Source organism: Dreissena polymorpha, chromosome 14, assembly GCF_020536995.1.
Source record: "Dreissena polymorpha isolate Duluth1 chromosome 14, UMN_Dpol_1.0, whole genome shotgun sequence".
NCBI classification, from domain to species: domain Eukaryota; kingdom Metazoa; phylum Mollusca; class Bivalvia; order Myida; family Dreissenidae; genus Dreissena; species Dreissena polymorpha.
The window spans coordinates 2,649,566-2,668,713 of record NC_068368.1 but is presented as its reverse complement, the minus strand read 5'-3'; the positions used below and the strand labels follow the sequence as shown (position 1 = coordinate 2,668,713).

The 19,148-nt window shown below is 35.3% G+C and overlaps 1 protein-coding gene across 1 annotated transcript in view; it reads right to left on the bottom strand.

Moving 5' to 3' along the window:
* Nucleotides 1–13,050, bottom strand: part of LOC127858478 (endoglucanase A-like) — a 25,390-nt gene extending 12,340 nt beyond the window's left edge. The window contains exons 1-2 of the mRNA XM_052395666.1: nt 12,894–13,050; nt 1,477–1,544 (exon numbers count right to left, since the gene is read on the bottom strand). Of these exons, the coding sequence (XP_052251626.1) occupies nt 1,477–1,543 (67 nt within the window). The 5' untranslated portion in view covers nt 1,544; nt 12,894–13,050. The remainder of the gene's footprint in view (nt 1–1,476; nt 1,545–12,893) is intronic.
* Nucleotides 13,051–19,148: the final 6,098 nt, after the last annotated feature.

Sequence of the window (19,148 nt, the reverse complement as noted above, 5' to 3'; positions counted from 1 at the left end):
ATATTATATGCAACCTTCGTGCAAAGATTTCACTATATTCGAGCACAATTCACAACAAAATACTGCCGCCAAAACAAACCACGTTACCATTTTCTTTTAAAGGGATCTTTTCACGTTTTGGAAAATTGACAAATTGAAAAAAGTTGTTTCAGATTCGCAAAATTTCGTTTTAGTTGTTTCGTTGTGAGGAAACAGTAATACTGAACATTTACCATGGTCTAATATAGCCATTATATGCATCTTTTGACGATTTAAAAACCTGAAAATTATAAAGCGTTTCATCGCGAAACGATTAAATAATTTGGAGAGTTCTGTTGTTGTCGTTTAATTATGTGAAACTACGAAGATTGCTTATATAAAGTATAAAATACGTCATCCATACATTCTTGGCAGGATGGTGGAGCAGTCTAATTGGTTGGTTTTTACTCCAGGACTCCGGGGTTCACTGCTGGTTCAAGCCCTGCAGAGGGCTACTTTTTTTCCTTTTTTTAATTTTATTCTTGATTTTTATTGGAGCCTTTAAGATCCAATGTTTACATTTATCAATATAAAGCATTTAATGACAAACTTCAAAACATGCAAAAATCTGTGAAAAGGCCCCTTTAATATGTTCATATTTAAGTTGTTTTTTTGGTAACCTTATATAAACGCGTATAAATAACGTGCGCAATTAAGTAGTATTGTACTTCTGACGGCAGTGGTTTACGGATCCTCAAAAAGGGAGGCAATCAATACGAAAGGTTTGATAATCATGGGTACTGGAATGAGTATTCAGTCATGTTTCCCCGGATTACATGCACCGAAACACCCACACGCCGCATTTTTATCTTACAATAATATTAATAGCAATAATAATAATAATAATAATAATAATAGTACTAGTAGTAGAAGTATTAGTAGAAGTAGTAGTTGTAGTAGTAGTAGTAGTAGTAGTAGTAGTAGTAGTAGTAGTAGTAGTAGTCGTCGTAGTAGTAGTAGTAGTAGTAGTAGTAGTAGTAGTAGTAGTAGTAGTAGTAGTAGTAGTAGAAGTAGTAGTAGTAGTAGTAGTAGTAGTTGTTGTTGTTGTTGTTGTTGTTGTATTAGTAGTAGTAGTAGTAGTAGTAGCAGTAGTAGTAGTAGTAGTAGTAGTAGTAGTAGTAGTAGTAGTAGTAGAAGTAGTAGAAGTAGTAGTAGTAGTAGTAGTAGTAGTAGTAGTAGTAGTAGTAGTAGCAGTAGCAGTAGTAGTAGTAGTAGTAGAAGTAGTAGTAGAAGTAGTAGTAGTAGTAGTAGTAGTAGTAGTAGTAGTAGCAGTAGTAGTAGTAGTAGTGGTAGTAGTAGTAGTAGTAGTAGTAGTAGTAGTAGTAGTAGTAGTAGTAGTAGTAGTAGTAGTAGTAGTAGTAGTAGTAGTAGTAGTAGTAGTAGTAGTAGAAGTAGTAGAAGTAGTAGTAGTAGTTGTTGTTGGTGTGTTGTTGTTGTTGTTGTTGTTGCTGTAAATACCTGAACAAAATGCACGCCCAAACACGAAAACGCACATCGCCAGTCCAATGTAACCTAAAGTTCCCATTCTGAAATGAAGTTAAATGGCGAATATTAATCGGTCCGACCGCTTGTGTAGATTCAAACTTTACTGACCAAAAGTTTGCTTCCAACAACAGTCTGTACATTATTTACCTCAGGCATTTGTGAAGTGATGTCTTGTTCGGGGTATCCACATGGCCTTTGGAAGGATATCCTCTCCAGATTATTTTTTTTACATTTACGGGCGATTATAGGTACAATTTTTGGGGATATTAATAAGTGAATAAAATGGAAGTATTCACTATAGTGCAAAACCAAAATATATAAACAACGATAAATATGTGGTTCATAGAATCTCGAATCTAAATCTTTCTTACATCAATACGATTGTAAACCCTAACAACTTTTGAATCAAAACAGATACAGTTCAAATGTCAAAGATTTCAAACGTTAGCAGGCTGTTCCCGTGGTTGTCTTATTGCGATGCGGCCACGTCATACTGTAGCATCACTATCGTCCCTTCTATATACATCACCAGCAAAGCTTCCAGAGTTGGACAAAGAAAGCTTTTAGATTTAGAAAAAAAGGAATAGAAAGGACCAAAGTCTTAACCTTTCGTCTCACGTTTCGGCGATTCATATAACTTTATAAAGGTAATGAAGGAGAAAGGTTTCTTAAAATTTATTATTTGTGGGATTAACAATCACAAGTAGGCGACCCGGTTTCAATCCCCGCACCCGGTACACGTGAGTTTGGTTGGTGGCCACCATACCGGAGAGTTGGGGTTTCCTTCGAATACGTAGGCTTCATCCCACACCATAAGGCCATGTATATCCATGTTTAACCCGTTTATGCCTAGTGAACTCTCCCATCCTTCTAAATTGGATCAATTTATTTCCAAAATTAGGGATGTCAAGTATATTTATTTCTATATTTAGAATATTCCATAAAGAAATTCATTTAAACAAACAGCGCAGACCCTACGCTGTTTGCAATGTCCTTTTTTCAGGACGCTAGGCATGAATGGGTTAATTTGTAGAAGTACAACATATTAGTTTGCATAAATTTCATAAATATATGTATCTCGCTAGGCATAAAAAATCTCCACCTATTGTTAACGGTTTAAAATTACGTTGCCAATCCAAAAAAAACCCATATTATACAATGAAAACACTTAGTTTGCAGTTGTAGTAAAACGAAATGATTGAAAACAAAAAAGTTAAAATTCCATCATTCATATTTTTGTATACATTCCAATTAAGCACATAACAAATACACATATGTGTTGTGCTCTGTTAAAATGGGGTTTAATGCATATGCGTAAAGTGTCGTCCCAGATTAGCCTGAGCAGTCCGCACAGTCTAATCAGGGATGACACTTTGTTCTGTTACGATATTTTTCGTTTCCAGAAAGTCTCTTCTTAGCAAAAATCTAGTTAAGGCGGAAAGTGTTATCCCTGATTAGCCTTTGGTGACTGCACGGGGTAATCTTAGACGAAACTTTACGCACATGCATTAAACTCTTTTTCACAGTGCCCGGCTCAAAAATGTATCTTCATGTTAGCCTATCTATCTGTCAACCATTTACTGTCTAGGTACTAGCATAAGCATGTCCATTATTTTAGCACATTCAGTAAACACATGTTAATTATGGCGATAAAAAATTCACAACAAGTATTTGCAAGTGAAACAATATGCTCACTACTGTCACAACCAATAAGGAAAATTATGCAGATACAAAGTGGTGTTATCTTCGGAACAACCGTTGAACAACTTAATCAAAAAACGTCCAGTGCGTGTATGAAAAACAAGTATACTAAAGGACAGTATTGGACAATTTGCCATTGTCGGCTCGGATAATACTTCAAAGTACCCATGGTACTCTTAATTATACTAAGATGAACCCCGGGTACAGAAAATACACCCGGCCAATATTAGACTGTGCCCGAGTTCTATTCCCGCCCAAAATCCGCTTTCGTAAAACATCACGAAACAAAATTCTCTTTTAACAAAGCTGCCACAACATGCGTTTTAAGGAGGAGTTTTGGTCATATAGGGGCCATTTAACAGCATATTGTCATACACATTAACATAATTAATTTGAGAAAAAAAGAGCCGACAACGACCAATTTAGCGTTAATATTTCCGGGTACGTTTTAGTATATTTACTGAACCCGAAATACATTGCAGTATACTTAAGAGTTCCCGGGTACTTTTAAGTAGTACCCGAGCCGACAATGGCCAATCGAGCCAAATTATACAGTCTGTTCAAAACACTTAAACATTATTAACATAATTTATCGTATTTCAAACATAATTCATGCTGTTTTTATTATCGGTTATAAATATTCGATCATTAAAATCCAATACAATTAATGTACGCAATAAACAATTAGCGATATTAGCCGTATATAAACCTACTTTCCAAAATAACGATAATGTAACGGCCCAGTGACTTCCCACATTCATCAGCCGGGTTTTATTACCGTTATCAGGTTATCAAAAACACATGTGTGATGTGTTAAAGGGGCCTTTCTTACGTTTTGATAAATTAACACCAAATGTTCGTTGCAGTTGTGTTTTTTTGCAATGAAACAGTAATACTGAACAATAATCATGCTATACAATATCCATTATATGCATCATTTGACGATTAAAAAACCTAAAAAGTAAAAAGCGTTGCAAAAGCGGAGATGGCAGAATTTGGAAAGTTCTGTTGTTATCGTTATATATTGTGAAATAACAAGGAATGTTGATATGAAGTGTAAAATTCATGGTAATACATGTTATCACGGATAGCCGAGGTCTTACCGCAAGACTTTTACTCAAAGGGTCAGTGGTTCGAGCCAAGATGTGGAATGCTTTATTTTCCTTTCTTTAATTTAATTTATATTTTATTATATATTTTATTTTATAATTTTTATATTGCAGCTCGGTAGTTCTGGTGTTTTCAGTTATCAATAAAGCATTTAATGACAAACTTCAAAACATTCCCTTTAGCAAATTGGTTGATTTCTGATAAAAATGCATGTATACGAGAATGAAAAGTCATTACATATTGAGGGAAACCTGGGTGTCCGAAGAATTGGAGTCACAAAACAATAATTATTTAGGCTTAACCCTTTCAGTGCGGGAACCGAATTTTAAAGGCCTTTGCAAACAGTTTGGATCCTGATGAGACGCCATAGAACGTGGCGTCTCATCAGGATCCAAACTGTTTGCTATTCTGATAGTATTCTTTGAAAAAAATCGAAGAAAATGCCAATTTTAGAAATTCAGCAGACGACATTTTAGCAGAAGACAAATTACCCAGCATGCAAAGCGCTAAAACAATCTGGAAACAACTCTCTTGCAGATGATAAAAACGCGTTTTAAAACTGCTCATTTGTAGTATTTATTTCAGTAACAACGGTGTATTAAATACAGTCGGGCACAACAATTTTATACCACTATTTCAACCTCGATTATGCTGGGAACATCAGAACAAAGTTGTGTCAGTCATTTTGAACATTATTCAAAGAATAGTACAAAACCTCTGCAAAATAAATCACAACAATATAACAGAACCAACGCAAACTAAACTTGGTCAATACGCCTCGAGTATTGAACCTATTTATCGATCTAAAAGAAATAAATTAATTAATGTTAAATACCTTTATGTTGTGTTTGTAACTCGAGCAAATATGGTTTAACAAAACAAATAATTATATATAATTCAAAAACGAACATCTGTATTTTAATCTATTGATATCAAACACATGTGATAACTAACACATCACTAGCAATGTCATACTCAATCAAATAAAATCCAGCCCAGGTAAAATCTAGACATACACGTGCACAATACTGGAACCGGAAGTATCCATCTCCACTTCCTCGGCGTCTGTCATGTCCATCTGCTCGGCGTCATCGTCAACAGGTTCAGAATCAGAGTCAGAGAGATCCGAGTCGCTGCTGGAGCCGTCATACTCATCGTGGTAACTCCGCCTGTAGATGTTCACATAGCTGTCGCGATCCACGAAATTCTCGTGCCGGGCGGTGACGCCAGCGAGACTGAACACGAGCACGAGATCTTCTAGGTGATTTCCAATGTGTGACGCCAAGCGTCGGGCATACTTCCGGTACATCTTTCGAACACCGACGAGGACGGCTAACTTCCGGCGAAGGCTTGAAATAAAGATTGGATGTCCCTGGTCTTTGGCTTTGCAGTAGCGGCGTAACGCGTCCATAACGCGCGCCTCCAGCAGGTCCAGCTGACGTGAGGCGACTTTCAGCTTGGCGCAACTCGCGTTGATAACGAGAAAGTGAAATATCACAGAGGCCTCCGTTATCTCCATGACTTTTAACAACATGTATTTACAAAAACTTGTTTAGAAAAGTTCGTATCAATTCCAAAATAAAGTTTATGATTTTACAAAAGTCTATCGGTCACGTATCCCGCTTTTAATTGAAATTGCCCGAACGAACATAGGAGTTTTTGAGAAATAATATGTGTATAAGTTGATTTGATTTATAGAGGTTAGGACTTAAATACGCCTGATGACACGTGGTAAAACAAACATCGCGTCATGTAATGCGAGAGAAAGATATTCGAGATATCCATGGAGGAACCATCTTAGCACCCTGGACCCTAATCCGGAAACGCCGTGTTTGCTTAAGAAGACATAACGTGTCAACATTCATTAAAGAAAGGTCTTGCATTAGCGGCCTTTAAACAAGGGGTGAGCGCTTCGAGTGCGCGCAACGTGTCAGAAATGTGGCGAGATTATCAGATAATGTGTCAAAGTCAATACTTGTGGAATTATTTAATTAACGCGTTTGAAAAAAGGGCATGTGTCAAATGTCTTTGAATAGTGGTTAACTTTGAACGACAAAATAATTTGAAAGGTGCAAGAACGCTGTATTTTGAGTTTCGGAAAATTGCCGATAATTATTATTTATTTTTAGTCATATGTTTTATTATTATTATTATTATTATTATTATTATTCTTATTATTATTATTATTATTATTATTATTAAAGTAATTATAAAATTATTATAGTAATAATAATAATATTATTATTGTTTTTGTTGTTGTTGTTTTAAGTATTCTTATTCGTTATATAAGGAACTAATCTATATGGTCAATCGCAGGTGAACTAGCGTGATATATATATATATATATATATATATATATATATATATATATATATATATATATACAATGGGCAGCGGGCTTCCCGTCCCTGTTCCCCTTGTGGCGTTTTTTTATCGCCAATTATGGTATTCAGGAAATAATATGTTCAATTTGTTTCTGCTTTATGGCATTTTATAATAAATCCCCTTTTTCAATCAACACTATTGTGTTTGTTCTTTCCTTCACGACAAACGAGTCCGCCGGTCTATGGCCTTTTCATTACCATCAGACAATGCATACATATATAAACTGTGCATTTTGTTATTAAGATGTAAGTCATAATAAGTTAGAAGTATTTAAAAAGTTAATTCTCGTAACGTTCTCGTCCAACGGTAGATTATTTAGATCTTTTTCGTTGCCATCATCTGTAGCAACGTAGACGTAGCAGTTGTATTCGTAGAAGTAGCAGTTGTATTCGTAGAAGTAGCAGTTGTATTCGTAGAAGTAGCAGTTGTATTCGTAGAAGTAGTAGTTGTATTCGTAGAAGTAGCAGTTGTATTCGTAGAAGTAGCAGTTGTATTCGTAGAAGTAGCAGTTGTATTCGTAGAAGTAGCAGTTGTATTCGTAGAAGTAGCAGTTGTATTCGTAGAAGTAGCAGTTGTATTCGTAGAAGTAGCAGTTGTATTCGTAGAAGTAGCAGTTGTATTCGTAGAAGTAGCAGTTGTATTCGTAGAAGTAGCAGTTGTATTCGTAGAAGTAGCAGTTGTATTCGTAGAAGTAGCAGTTGAATTCGTAGAAGTAGAAGTAGAAGTAATAGATTAGTTCAGAATATCCATTTATTAAACGTTATAAAGTATAAATAATAAATAAGCTGAGCTTGTCAATACACAATTTGGAGGCTGACTGTTACAATACTGTTTAAATTCTCCAAGATCCTTAACCCTTTGCATGCTGGGAAATTTGTCGTCTGCTAAAATGTCGTCTGCTGAATTTCTAAAATTAGCATTTTCTTCGATTTTTTTCAAAGAATATTATCAGAATAGCAAACAGTTTGGATCCTGATGAGACGCCACGTTCTGTGGCGTCTCATCTGGATCCAAACTGTTTGCAAAGGCATTGAAAATTCGGTTCCCGCACTGAAAGGGTTAATGTTTAATACAAAATACTCCAACAAACCTGAATCAAGAGCTTGAATCTTACGCACACGTGTTTCGTATACACGCTGATATGATCAATACCTCGGATGTTATATACATGTCTTATGTACTATTCTACCCTAATTTAATAATCAGATACGGAAATGTTTTATTTAAACACTTCTTTATAAAACCATCTTTAAAATATATATGACGCGTTCTGAGAAAATTGGGCTTCACGCATGTGCGTAAAGTGTCACCCCAGATTAGCCTGTGCAGTTCGCACAGGCTAATCAGGGACGACACTTTCCGCCTTAACATGATTTTCGGTAAGGAGGGACTTCCTTGAAACTAAAAATACCATTAAAGCGGAAAGTGTCGTCCCTGACAGGCTAATCTGGGACGACACTTTACGCACATGCATTAAGCCCAGTTTTCTCAGAACACGACTCATATCATCATCGTTTATTCATCATCGTCACAACTAACCACCCCAAAGCGACTTTTCTACTTGAGTTTTCTTAATATTGTTGTTGTCGATTTAATACATGCGTTTTAATCTAAATCTTATTTGAAAGGGTCTTTGGTTTAAATACTTCATAACTTTTATTGACCTTTTTACGGCGGCGCTCCACGCTAATCGTTATATTTTACTTTATAGAATACATAATGCTGTTGTACTTATGCTTTTTTCCATTTATAATGTAGGATATTGGAAAGTTGCCTTAAAAAAAGATTAGCGTATGGTTACAATAATGTTTCTACTGATGTTTCAGGAGTTAATTATTTCTGGTATCCGGACATATGTTCCTACAGACAATAATTCTTGTGTTAACGTTGACAGTGTCTGTCATTGGTTCTTATTTTGTAGTATTTTGACAACCCTGACATAGCCCGGGATGTAAAAATAACGAAACCATAGGGCGCCTGTGTCAAAATTAGAAAAGGAACAATTGTCCGAAGGAACAAATGTCTGGTTTTCATGTTTTCTCTTAATATTTTTTTCTTCTTCTTAAATTTCATTTAGTTCTTTTGACTCAATGATTAAGCTTATTTAAGATACGGTATGGGGTTTCAACTTTGTCCTGAAATCGAAAATGTCATCTTAAATATTAAAGCAGATTTTATCTGTCCGTCCACAAACTACGACAGCAACATTATATGCTGCATTTAGTCGATTTCCTTTAAATGTTATGAAAAAGATACATATCAAATATTGGGTTAACTTAGACAGAACCCTTACTTGATTCCTAATAAATAAATTGTGCAATTAACCCATTTATACCTAGCGTCCTGAAAAAAGAACATTGCAAACAGCATAGACCAAGATGAGACGCCGCATAATGCGGCGTCTCATCTGGGTCTGCGCTGTTTGCTTAAAGGAATTTCTTTATAAAACATTCGAAATATAGAAATAAATATACTTGACATCCCTAATTTTGGAAATAGATTGATCCAATTTAGAAGGATGGGAGAGTCCACTAGGCATAAATGGGTTAAATGGCACGGAGTCCTCATATAACAATCAATTGGCAAACTAACTTGGGCAAATGTTGTATTAATAATGATTGCCGTGAAGTTCGTTAAATTATTGGTGATGGTTTATTCAATATATACAGTCCATGAGTATACATGATCAAACATAGCAAACATATATACAGGCATGACATGTGATCAGTATTGAATTTCATAAGTTGTTAAATAAAGTATCAATACATGGAAATGTGTAGGACAAATCTTGTTGGGATTACAACATTAAGAATCTATTTTACAATTATTTTGTGTTTGAATTTTCACGTCTATTTTTTTTGAAAAAAAACAAGCGAACTCTTTCAATTGCCATTGACTCAGTCTAGCCCCATTTTTCTGACCCATAATTAACTTTTATAAATCAAGATGATCAAACAACTCTGATTTGGTATGTATTGCAATTGTTGGATAATTTATTAAGTATGAGTTAAGCTTTTGAGGATTGACCGGCAAGTGTTTTAAAGGTATTTGCAAAAGATCCTCCTGTAGTGAATACAATTCCTATGTATGATTTAACCATTTCTAATGCTTGTTCCCCTTTTTTGATAACCATAACCTTTGTTTTATTTGTTTTGACCCATGATTTCCACCTATCACAATATTCCTATAACAAAGACAAATCTGTAACTAGTTCATCCTCAGTTTCTGCCATAATTGCAATGTCATCTGCGTATAACAACAAAAATAAGTTTAGCATACCAATATCTATTCCTTTAAAACTATTTAACATATAATGTTCTTCTAAGTCGTTCAAATAAATAGAAAATAGGAATGATGATAATTATTCTCCTCGTCTTAGTTCTAAAACCATGAACAATCTTCATTACTTATTGTATTACCTAATGTTATTCTTCACATGTGTATACATAGATTTTATGACATCAAGCATTTTTTCTCTAACGCCTAGCTTCAACGGTTTATAGTACCATATGATATCCCTCACCAAATCATGCAAATAATCGAACGCTTTGGTGTAATCAACAAATATGGCATACAAATTTTTTGTTCACTTAATAAATAATTAATGACACCGTGTAATACAAAAATGGTATCAACAGTTCCCATATTTTGTCGGAATCCTGCCTGTGCCCCTATGTAGACATAATAGTGTTAGCCCAATTGTTAAGCCTATTGTTAATGACCTTAGTGAATAATTCCCCAAAAGTACTTAATAATGTTATTCCTCTGTAATTATTCGCATCCTGTTTATCAGGATGTTTACTTCATTTGTAAGCGTATAAAAGATGCGTACATTTACAAAGTTGGTCAAGTGATATGAGCGGTCCTCCTTACCTTAAAAGAGTTTGAGGAGAATGCAGATGTCAGGAGCGTAGCTAGTATTTTTTAAGCTGTAGGCACGGATATGATACATAAAAACGGGGGGGGGGTCCGGAGATCCTCCCCCGGAAAATATTTAAATCCTATAATGCCTGTGGCGAGATTTAAAGCATATCCAGACAAATAATAAGATAAGAAAATATAAGACGTGTGCCTGTTTTTATTTTATCTTACTGTTTTATCTCAATGTCAGAGAACTAAATATTACTGAATTATCTTTTTACCAGAGAACTAAATTTTAAAACAATATGGAACAGAGAAACATTTAAAAGTGTAACATTCCACTTATTCACAAGTCAAAACATAGGAAGTATGTCCAATAATACTGTCTGCATGTCTATAGCTGCACGCTTTTGTTCGGCATCATGGGACCGAACCGACCCGGATTCAGTCAATGGATCGGGATAAGGGGGCAAGTGATTCATTTTAATTTTCCGCGGAAATAAACATCATTCGGAATGATTCTTAAAAATCCAACGATAATCAATTACAATTAACTGTAGTGGTGAAATGGAGACAAGTAGATCTACATGTAGATCTATGTAAACATGTAACAGCATGTCACGTGAAAAGAAGAGAGCTAGAATCTATGCACATAGAAAGAAGTAGAGCTGATTATTGGAAGATATGTCCTTTGAACACGACCAGAATCCATTGTCTGAGGTGTATGTCAATATGAAATGCAGATTTCTAACACATCAACCCCCTCAGGGTCAACATTTTAATGCGTGTTTCGAAGTTGAAGCATTATTATTTTTTTCACGTTTCAAAAAAATGTAGGCCCGGGCCTGCTGTGCCTAATAGCAGCTACGCCTCTGGATGTTGTTGTTTATGAACCTGATCATACATGCCAAGGCCTCGTTGGTCAGCTTAAACTTTTTATTAAAGAAGGCAGATTTAGATATAAGCATATACGCATATCAAAATACAGAATTTCTATTAAGTGTAATATGAATGCTATTTAAAACACTTTTTATTGGTATGACAATATTACTGAGATCTAAAAAAAATCCACGGAACTTAATCCATTTATGCCTAGCGTCCAGAAAAAGGCCTTTGCAAACAGCGTAGACCCAGATGAGACGCCGCATGATGCGGCGGCTCATCAAGTTCTGCGCTGTTTGCTTAAAGGAATTTCTTTAAGAAATATTCTAAATATAAAAATAAATATACTAGACATCCCTAATTTTGGAAATAAATTGATCCAATTTAGAAATTTAGAAGAGTCAAATAGGCATGAATAGGTTAAATGTTATAAAAGGTGGGCATTTTTGTTGACGATTAAACTTTTTTAATTATCAACCCAGAATACAAAGACTATCATCAACCTAAGAACATTTGTCCGCTTAGCATTTGAGTCACGAAATAATAATATGAGTCGCGTTCTGAGAAAACTTGGCATAATGCATGTGCGTAAAGTGTCGTCTCAGATTAGCCTTTGCAGTCTGCACAGGCTAATCAGGGACGACACTTTCCGCCTAAACTTGATTTTCGGTAAGGAGGGACTTCCTTGAAACTAAAAATACCATTAAAGCGGAAAGTGTCGTCTCTAATAAGCCTGTGCGGACTGCACAGGCTAATCTGGGACGAAACTTTACGCACATGTATTATGCCCAGTTTTCTCAGAACGCGACTCATATGTTATATATTGCGTTAATTTTTGTAAGACTTCTTGTTCTTGTAAAAAGTAATTCCATTTGAATTGTCACTTTTGTGCAAATAATATAATTTTCAATAAAACAATGTATATACGCCATACTATGTAATAATTTCAAAACTACTGCGAAATTATATTTCGCTCTAGATAACCTTTAATTTCGCTTTGTATAGAACAAATATCGTGAATAATTCTAAAGGTCGATATTTGCCCCTTCACTCAAATTCTCAAGGTGGACAAATGTCCGTATACCGTTAACAACACCTTTGCAGGAAGCGTGTTATTCATTTGTTCTCAAACTGTGTTCTTTTTAAAAGTAAAAATAGTATTTGTATTTGATAATAAAATATGATTCAATAAAATATGATTAAATGTGATTCAGTTTACATAAAGAATAATAAAACGGACAAATCGCAACAGAGCTTACAAATGTAACAGTCGTTGCACAGATGCAGAAAACGCGCGTCAAAATACGGCTATATTCGGCTATAAACATCTTCCCCAGTTAAGGCATCAGTTTAAACAATATCATAGCGTAATAATCAGTTAAATATACAAAAATAAAAACTATGTATTGAACTATATATACACGATTCTATCAGATATCATGCGAACATACCTTAAAATTTCCCGAAATATAAAAATGAAATGTTATATTTCAGCACACAAATACAAATATAAAATACACGACTAACTCGCTTGGTATCTTTTGAGAAATTAAATCACGTTATTAACTACGCAGATGTTTTGTGTCACGATGTACTGAAACACGTGCGTTCATGAAACTATTTGGTTGATCCCGGATGTAGTTGTAAAACAGTTATATTTTTGAACTTGATAGCTTGATAAAGTCTTATTGACGTCGTTGGTTAAATCGAATTTACATATCGCCTTAAGTCACATTTTTACATGGACTAAGTTGCGATTTTCACCAACAACCGAGATAAATTAGTCAGAAAACCGTATCGATATTAAAGGTTAAAATCGATTCCAGTTTTTAGTTAAATAGTGTATACCGGTTAAATACCGTTTTATGCCGAAGTTAAGGGGATAATAAGACTACCTTAGAGCTCAACGGTATACGACCACAACCACTGAGGCTGTTGGTTTAAATTTGGCTAAGCCAGTTGTAACGCAATATGCAATTCGCACAGTTACAGGTTCGTTTCAAGAACCCCTCCCCTTCTCCTGCACCATTTAAATAACTACACATATGTCGTCTTTTGCACAGGCCTTTAATCCACGCGCAGTTTAAAGGGTGCTTTTCATCGGTAAATATAAGGGGCCTATTCACAGATCTTGGCATGTATTGAAGCTTGTCACTAAATGCTTTATATTGATAAATATAAACATTTGACCTAAAAATCTCCAGTAAAAAAACAAGAATACAATTCAAAAAAGAAAAAAAAGTAACCCTCAACTGGGCTCGAACCTCTGACCCCTGAAGTCATTTGGTAAAAAATCTCCCATTTAGACCACTCCACCATCCGTACTCATGCTGTGAGCGGATGAATTTTTTACTTATATAAGCAATCCTCGTAGTTTCACAATCGTTTTGCGTTGAAACGCTTTATAATTTTCAGGTTTTCAAATCGTCAAAATATGCATATAATGAATATTTTAGAGCATGATAAATGTTCAGTATTACTTTTTCCTCACAAATACCATAACTAAAACGAAAATTTGCGAATCTGAACTTTTTTTAATTTTGTCAATTTACCAAAACGTGAAAAGGCCCCTTTAAAGACGTATATGAAAGCCCCGGGTGGAGTGTGCACTGTCCCATTATACCTATCGTTTTGGCAATGTGTCATCACGCGCATCTTTCACCATACCTTTATGCCACTTTACAGTATGGACAGACTAACACTGGTACAATAATTTGACGTGACGTGATGGAATTGTCACGATTTCTTTGGGTACGGTCGCGTTGAGTCATCCGTGAAATTTACATGATAAAAGTTGGAAATCATTAGACGTGACGTATGCCGAAATGCTGTAAATTTTAATTTAAAAGTCGTAGATTAATTTGCTGTTGATCAAAAGTTGTTAACCCATTTATGCCTAGCGTCTAGAAAAAGGCCTTGGCAAACTGCGTAGACCCATATGAGACGCCACATGATGCGGCGTCTCATCAGGGTCTGCGCTGTTTGCTTACAGGAATTTCTGTAAGAAATATTCTAAATATAGAAATAAATATACTAGACATCCCTAATTTTGGAAATAAATTGATCCAATTTAGAAGGATGGGAGAGTCCACTATGCATACATGGGTTAATCATAATGATATGTTATTTTACCAGCATATTACATTGCTGACTTTATCTCGAAAGAAAAATTAGATCCACACGTGCATTTATTTTCATATCATCAAAGCGTTTCCAAATAATATGAGCCGCGTTATGTGAAAAATTGGGTTTAATGCATGTGCGTAAATTGTCGTAAAGATGACACTTTACGTACATGCATTAAACCCCCTTTTCACATAACGCGGCTCATTACAAGGCCCTTTCGAGATTTAGATGATTTCACAGTTGTGGTTGATGAAGAACATAGAGTTGATAGCGCGAGAAGTAACCACACCCACACAGACCGTCCAGAGCAGAGAGGGCATGGCATGCTCTAAACGTGCAAATACGCAAACAGATCGACTTCATACTGGCACCGCAACGTTGTTAGTCCAGCATCATTACGCAAACACAAGAAACTTTCCTGAAGCAGACAACAGCGGCGACCATGGCTCAGTGCTCACAACCATCAATATGAAGGTAAAGAACAAGCCCATCACCAATACATTTTATTTGACTTGGAGAAACTGAAAGATCAAGAAATAACAGAGGAATTTCAAGCTCATAATCGCAGAGTTAGCAACCCTTAAAATCATAATCAATGAAATCAACACTATCACCTACAACATCAGTGGAACACATCTTAATCTGCCGATTCATCATCGAGAAACACCAGCAATACCAACGTGAGGTCATCCTAAACACCAACGTGAGGTCATCCTTAACACCGACGTAAGGTCACCCATACCACCAATGTGAGGTCATCCTTAACACCAATGTGACGTCTTCCTTAACACCAACGTGAGGTCATCTTCAATTCCAATATGAGGTCTTCTTCAACACCATAGTGAGGTCATCATCAACTTCATCGCCTTAACGAAAGCGTTTGGCAGCGTTTGGCATCATGGCCTGAGGCATATTCTGAGGGGATTAAACATTCATGATTGACGAAGGGTGGGTGGAAGTCATCGAAGAGCTCTACCGAAACGGCAACAGCACAGTACTTTTCAAATTACAGATGGGTGACTTCTTCAGTACATCATTGGGCGTACGCCAGGGATGTCTGCTCACCCCTCACTCCCTGTTCAACACTATGCTCCATAGCAATAGCTCAACTTTAAACGCTAGATTTAGTATGATAACATGGATTTTAAGAGATACAAAATGCTCTGTTTTATTTATTTTGTGGCACAATATATTCAATTTTCATTTCCCACAATGATATATATTCATATGCCACACAAACATTAAGTTGGTAAATGAACAGGTGTTTAATATATTTTGTGCCAACCCATCAATTAATTGGGTGGGAAAATCAGTGTTAGAGGTTGGCCTTGTTCATCACATGAAAATCAAGTAGCAATTGTTATGTCAAAACTACTTGATACAAATAAATTAATGTGTTCTTATTTCCACCTGATAAAAGCACATGGACTCTTTAACCCTTTCAGTGCGGGAACCGAATTTTAAAGGCCTTTGCAAACAGTTTCGATCCAGATGAGAAGCCACAGAACGTGGCGTCTCATCAGGATCCAAACTGTTTGCTATTCTGATAGTATTCTTTGAAAAAAATAGAAGAAAATGCTAATTTTAGAAATTCTGCAGACGACATTTTAGCAGACGACAAATTTCCCAGCATGCAAAGCGTTAAATCAGGTGTTGATCATAAATCAAAATGTATTGCGTTTGATCCGAAGCTGATAAATATGCAACATCCCTGAAAACAACAATACACTTCGGGCATGACAACATTACCTGTAAGTCGTTAAAAAAAATTTCTTTGTTATTTAAATTGTGCAGTCAAAAGACGTAAAAATGTAGTTAACATATTATTTCCATTGTTTTGATAAAGGCATTATGCCGAAACGTCAATTAAAGGAGTATAATCAGAGAAAAAAAGAATGGTTTGGAAACAGCTTTACTGCATGAGCTTTCAAAAGGAAATGTTGATAGAAATGCATGATCAATACTTCTGTCATTTTAAGAAGTGTATTTTCTCGGTAACAGATCATGAGGACGGTCACTACCCAGCCTAATGTCCAACGCAGCTTACTTCTATACAGGAATCTTGCCCCATGACCAGTTCCTTCATAACGGCCTGACTCAGGCCCTGTTTGTGCATGGCCCATTCCTGATCAGGCAATATGCCAAAATTATTGGGCCATGCTCTGTGAAAAAGGGGTTTAATGCATGTGCGTAAAAAGTCGTCCCAGATTAGCCTGTGCAGTCCACACAGGCTAATCTGGGACATCACTTTACGCGCATGCAGTAAACCCCCTTTTCACAGAGAATGACCCAATTGTAAGTGCCTTTGTGAATGACCTAGAAGCATATTCTTGACAATGAGCAATAGACTTGAGTACTTTCCAGATCTGATTGTACAAGTCTTTTCAGACTCAAGATAACTAGTGAAAACACTTTGTTTTTTTGTATCATTTAACAAACAAAATCGCGTATTAAGTATGAAACAAATTCAATCATGATTTTATGAGTGTTGTGTTGCAAAACAGGAGTTTAAACAAATCTGTCCTCTTTTTTTCCCTGACATTAACCCATTTATGCCTAGCGTCCTGAAAAAAGGACATTGTAAACAGCGTAGACCCAGATGAGACGCCGCATGATGCGGCGTCTCATCTGAGTCTGCACTGTTTGCTTAAAGAAATTTCTGTAAGAAATATTCTAAATATAGAAATAAGTATACTAAACATCCCTAATTTTGGAAATAAATTGATCCAATTTAGAAGGATGGGAGAGTCCACTGGGCATTAATGGGTTAATGTTTTATTTCACACAAACATAAAGGATAACATAAACTTGTTGTATGTTTTGAACCTGTATACATGTATGTCCAATTTAATAGTTTCAGCCTCCAGGAACAAAACATGTACATTGTACATACATATACTTAGAATTGAGAAGTAATGCTGAAAAGTTTAGATGACTGCAATATGTATATATTGAATCATGGTGCTGACTACCGGTAAGTTTAATACTCTGACACTAATCCTTTTTACAATACTAACCCAATCAAGACTGAGAGAAGTTCAGTGTGAGAGATACTTTGTGATGTATGAGTGAGTTTAATTACTAACAGTGCATGCTTTTATTGTGAGATGATTTCATAGTCATCTATATAATTTTAAATCATAACTCAACATTTGGTCACTTGTTTGTAAAACCTTGTAAGAGGTAGTAGGCTTTTTCCAATTGCCACTTTCTACAATAAGTCTTGAGGTCACTGGTGAGTGCATTATTCTATGTTTATATAATTGTATTTTCTTGAATCACATTGTATTGCATATTATTTTATATAATTGTATTTTCTTGAATTGTAATTGTATTGTATTGCATATTATTATGTATTACAATAAATTATTTAAATTGTTATTATAATTGTCATTTGTTAATTATAACATGATTTTTATTCATGTTTCAGGCCATCATTTACATCATTTATACTTTATAGTATTAAAAGCTTGGAACGTAAAACCCAGGTTGCGTTATAAACTCAACCCCCGGCTACAATAACAAACATCAATTATTCAAGTTGTTTATCTGGAAAATTCAATGTACATTAAAAACCAGTACTTTACCCCAAAGCAAAAGTATTATTTGACTTTTAGACCACAGCTTAAAAATATTTTGACTGATATCAACAAGTAAACAAATTTTATGATACTGAGTTCATACACATTAATCAATTACCGGTACTGATTTCTTTACAAGGGTGTATTTCCTTAAGACTTACAACCAGTTGATTTTATTGATCAAGCTATGAGCAAATAAGATAAATCATCAGCTGTTTTCACCAAACATTTCTGACAACTATGACTTCTGAGTAAACATATGACCATACAATTTATAACATCATTTAATAATAATAATAATAATTATAATAATAATAATATTAATAATAATGTATAAGACAAAATAACCACACACAATATCATACAGATAATATATTTTGACAAGCCGTTATTTTTTCTTAATTTTAGGTCTATACCTTAGTATTGAGTTTATTCAATTTTTCTTTGATATCACATTAATTGGTGTGGTTTTACAAACATTTATTAATAAATTCTGGACTTGACATGCTTGCATCTTCATGTAAATTCATAACAGCAATTTGTTTTTCAAGTTTGACACAAAGCCATGGTGAGATCAAGATGATTTCGCACCTTTGGTTGATGAAAAAATAGTGTTGATTTATTTATTTAATAAAGGTTGGCTAACGTCAGTCATTCATTCAGTAAACCATTTTTGCCTACAATCTCCTAAGTGCACCAGTTGTCGTCTGGTCTTTGCCTAACCTCATGGAAATTGTTTATTGGCATACTCTCATTCATGTTCCATAATGATGGATTCATCTATGGATTAATCTAACAAAAGTCCATGATGGCTTTTAACCCTTTCCCACTCAGAAGCAAAGTGAAAATGGCTATGTGCATCATGGTGGAAGGGAATGTGGCCCCAATCATTCTCACATGCATCATGGTGGAAGGGAATGTGGCCCCAATCATTCTCACATGCATCATGGTGGAAGGGAATGTGGCCCCAATCATTCTCACATGCATCATGGTGGAAGG